Source organism: Nicotiana tabacum, chromosome 10 (genome assembly GCF_000715075.1).
Source record: "Nicotiana tabacum cultivar K326 chromosome 10, ASM71507v2, whole genome shotgun sequence".
In the NCBI taxonomy this organism is placed as follows: domain Eukaryota; kingdom Viridiplantae; phylum Streptophyta; class Magnoliopsida; order Solanales; family Solanaceae; genus Nicotiana; species Nicotiana tabacum.
Window position 1 is genome coordinate 163,003,776 of NC_134089.1, and position 4,543 is coordinate 163,008,318.

At 35.7% G+C, this 4,543-nt stretch overlaps 1 protein-coding gene across 1 annotated transcript; it reads left to right on the forward strand.

Annotated features, from left to right (window-relative positions):
* Positions 1-2,219: 2,219 nt before the first annotated feature.
* On the forward strand, positions 2,220-3,775 carry LOC107813878 (uncharacterized). Its single transcript, XM_016639196.2, has 2 exons — positions 2,220-3,395; positions 3,495-3,775. Exon 1 carries the CDS (start codon positions 2,286-2,288, stop codon positions 3,387-3,389), a length of 1,104 nt encoding a protein of 367 aa, XP_016494682.2. The 5' UTR covers positions 2,220-2,285; the 3' UTR covers positions 3,390-3,395; positions 3,495-3,775.
* The last annotated feature ends 768 nt before the right edge of the window (positions 3,776-4,543 follow it).

A 4,543-nucleotide genomic window follows, 5' to 3' on the forward strand; every position in this document is an offset into this window, starting at 1 on the left:
TAGGAAATGTATAAATTAGTAGCACAAAGAAATAAAAACAGATAAAAGCCAAGAAAACTTTAATAGTTGTTCCCAAGGGCCGAGTTTGTCGGCAATATCATCTTTTAACTAAGAGTCTAGACCATTATGAAACCTAAGCAAATTCTTATTTCTGATTCAGATATTATTCATTTTTACAAATTTAATGTACTTCACAATATGTGAGGTTTAAAAAAATGAAAAGTACATTCTGCAAATATACCCTTTTAGTTTGAGTGTTAATTTAGTGAGAGACATTTGAAGAGAAAAGATTATTAATTTAGACAAAATACTCTTGCATATGTTATAAGGCAATTAGATGTCCTTATAAATGTCTATTTTAAAATATATACTCCCTCCGTCCAATTCTTTTAATACAGTTCAAATTTCGAGAGTTAAATTTCTTAATTTCACTGTAAAATTGGACATAAAATTTTTATTTTTAAAATAACATTTTTACGTAATAATATAATTAATAATTTAAAATATTTAAAAATTATATTAAAAATCAGGATAATCAAAATTTATTTGGCTCTTGGAATCCGACCTATATCAAACAAATTGGGACAATTGAAAAAGTATGTTTCTTTTTTCGAACCCTATATGAATTAGAGATATTTTGTGCGCGGGAATGTGTTTTATGAATAATAGACTGATAGGATATACGTGCCACATGGGAGGCTACTTTTTAAAAGGTAAGAGTGATTGGAATGTAGTGTCTAGTCTCCCCATAACTAAATCACGGACTGAATAGCAAAAGTAAGTGCCAAAATTGTCTGAATCTGCACTTCATTTCCTTTCTCCGATTCACATACTGTCACTTGGACAAAGTTTGAAATTTGAGGCCAAAAAGTCGCAGCTTGTTTTGGAACCTTATGGCTATTTAATTGAGACAGAAATTAAAGCTTATTATATTATACAATTTGTCATATATTATACGTGGTACTATTACTATTTACTCCCAAATCAATTGCATTACGAAAACATATTGTAGGCCTATCTTTTATTTGTTCTTCTGAACAGCTAGTTGCCGAATTAAGAATTTTAAAGATTTTAGTGAACTTTTAATATATAAGAGTACGAAATTTTAAAAAATGGATTTAGCCGTGCTAAATAACTTATAGAAGATATTTGCCAATTCTTTTTCTACAACTATTTATACGGATTCCATAAATGCAAAGCAAATTTGTGACCAAGATAAACTGTGAAAAATCTTATGGGCTGACTTTCATAAAATACTTCCTATAATTGCCTTTTAATGTAAACACTTTCTAACTAACAGTATTGCAATCAATTTTATTCACCTAATAACCAGATCAACTTGTAGGTAAAATGGTCGAAAAGAGAATGAGAATAGGAAATTAAAAGTCAATGGACTTGTTAATAGTATCTTCTTCATAAGAATGCCCGTGTTAGAGCTAGCTATAGTTACATTTTTATATGTATATAAACTGTCAAACACTATAGAGGTGGCTTTCGTAAACGGTTTCTTTTATGTTTAACTATCTGTTAATCGAAATCTACTTTTCCGGTTAATTAATTTGAATATACGTCATACAGGATGCATTCAAGGGGAAGCGATCCCTATAAGTTTTTTAGTTAAACTCGAAAAAAATAAAGGAATCATATTCAGCACATCATACTCTAAGCGGCTTTGTAAACATTTTGTAACTCACACTAGTTCTTTGATTTAGAGGGTGTTTGGCTAAACTTATAAGCTGGTCAAACTGGTTTATAACTACTTTTTGGCTTATCTACGCGTTTGGTAAAATTAAAAGTGCTTATAAGTTAAATGCTTATAAGCTAAAAATAAGTCAAAAGTCATAAGTTGGTCTCCCCCAACTTATCAAATTTCAGCTTATAAGCACTTTAGGTTTGACCAAAATATTTACTACTTTATCCCTAAAATAATTCTTTTTAGACAAAACTCTTCGTATACCCAGTTCTTCAGCTGCTTATTATTAATTTCAGCACTTTTATCAAAACACGTAACTGCTTATTTTTTAAATCAGCTTCAGTACTTAAAAGTGCTTTTCAGCACCTAATGCTTATTAGCTACTCTAAATCAGCTAAGCCAAACGGGCTCTTACTCACCTAACCCTAGCACCTTGTAGGTTGAATCTTTTTTAAAAAAAAATAGAAAAAGGGAAAATCCAAGAGATGGTAGTAGTATCTTCTCTATAAGAAAGGCAGTGCTAGAGGAAGTGCCATAGTGTACCATTCTCTTGGTAGCATTTGGCAACACTTCCCCCCTCTCCTTACCAACAATGGAGAAGTTCAATGTAGCTAGAATCTTATTGTTCCTTCTCCAACTTGGAACTTTGTTCATTGCCCATGCATGTCCTTACTGCCCTTATCCTCCTTCCACCCCAAAACACCCAAAATTGCCTCCCAAACATCCATCTCCTAAGGTAAAACCACCTTCTACCCCCCACCACCCCAAACAACCTCCTCATGTAAAACCACCTTCCACCCCCACCCACCCTAAATATCCCCCTCATGTAAAACCACCATCCACCCCCACCCACCCTAAATATCCCCCACATGTAAAACCACCTTCCACCCCTAAGACCCCTAAACACCCTACACCAAAACCGTGCCCTCCACCCCGACCTCCACATGTCAAGCCACCTCATGTAAAACCTCCATATGTCCCAAAACCACCAGTAGTACATCCACCTCCCACTGTCAGTCCACCTTATGTGCCTAAACCACCATCACCAACACCACCTGTTGTTTCACCCCCAGTCACTCCAAAACCACCAGCACCAACACCACCGGTTGTTTCACCACCAGTCATTCCAAAACCACCTGTTGTTTCACCACCTTTCACTCCAAAACCACCAGCACCAACACCGCCTGTTGTTTCACCACCAGTCATTCCAAAACCACCTGTTGTTTCACCCCCTTTCACTCCAAAACCACCAGCACCAACACCCCCAGTCGTTTCACCACCTTTTGTACCCAACCCTCCAGTGGTAACACCACCACCCTACGTGCCAAATCCTCCGGTTGTTACACCACCAATCGTGAAACCATCTCCACCACCACCTTCACCATGCCCTCCACCGCCGCCGACAATAGTACCATCACCACCTGCACAACAGACTTGCCCCATTGATGCTCTTAAGTTGGGTGCTTGTGTGGACGTGTTGGGGGGATTGATCCACATTGGTATCGGCGGCAGTGCTAAACAGACATGCTGTCCACTTCTTATGGGACTTGTGGATTTGGATGCAGCCATTTGTCTTTGCACCACCATTAGGCTCAAGCTCTTAAATATAAACATCATTCTTCCTATTGCTCTTCAAGTTCTTGTTGATGATTGTGGCAAGTATCCACCCAAAGATTTCAAGTGTCCTTCATCCTAACTCAAGGTTGTCTTTTTGTTTTCCCCTTCAATTTTGTACGATTTGGAACTTCATGTACTACTTCAACATTTAAGTTAGATCATAACATTATGCAATATGATGCAGGATGCTGCTAAAATTAATAGGAAAGGCTCATTAGCTTGAGTGGGACATTTGATTAATTCTGCTGCATTTTCATATATAGTTGAAGACACATTCTGCGAATGCAAGGGGTGTGAGATTGCAATTTCCATTTTATCATGGCCAATAAATTGAAGGAAAAAGAAAGAGAGTGACAAATGAACTCCTTCAATGGAGATAAGTTTGACGAGTTATTTACCTTTCATTAATGTACGGAATGTTGTATTTTCATTGTTTTGATAGGAAATATTTTTGAAGGTGCTTTATATTGTATTGCCGATTTGAAAATATGAACATGCATGAGGTAATAAGAACCCATAATTCATCCTGCAAGTCATGCGATACAAGTATAGAACATGACGTCCTTTCGGGAACATCCAATAAAATTGGTACGATGCAGAAAACATTAGTAACTCCTAGCTAGGCGCACACAAAGAAAAGTATAGGACATGATTACGGGTGGCAAACGGGCTGAGTCAGGTCGGATATTAGTGGGTCGAAACAGGTAATTAAAACAAATGGATATATTATCCAATCGGATCTATATTTAATACGGATAAAAAATGGGTTACTTAGCGGATAATATGGATATTCATATTATCCATGACTTCTTGAATATGATCACTTTTGGAAGAATTCTAGTCTCCCAATTTTGAGGAACACCAATTTGAGGATTTACAAATGTAAAAGTTAAACCCATAATATTAGGGCTGTCAATGGATATTTAAAAACCGACTGAACCGTACCGCACCGAACCGATTTTTTGGTTTCTTTTAATATAATCGCAGGTTTTTATATACATCTATAACTATCGATAATTAGGGTAGGTTTTTATTTTATGATACCGAACCGTACCGAATAAACTTACAATGTGAAAAATATATTTATATATTAAGTTAAAAAATAATAAAGCATTAAATTTTTTCTTAGGCCTTGAAATTATGAAACAATTACAAGCAACAAGTAATTAAACTCAAAATCCTAATTTTCAAACCTATTATGCTACTTCTATTCAAACTAAATTATTTCTAGCA

Bases quoted from the DNA above. Each gene is read 5' to 3' on its own strand.
- LOC107813878 (XM_016639196.2), top strand. From the start codon at position 2,286: ATGGAGAAGTTCAATGTAGCTAGAATCTTATTGTTCCTTCTCCAACTT.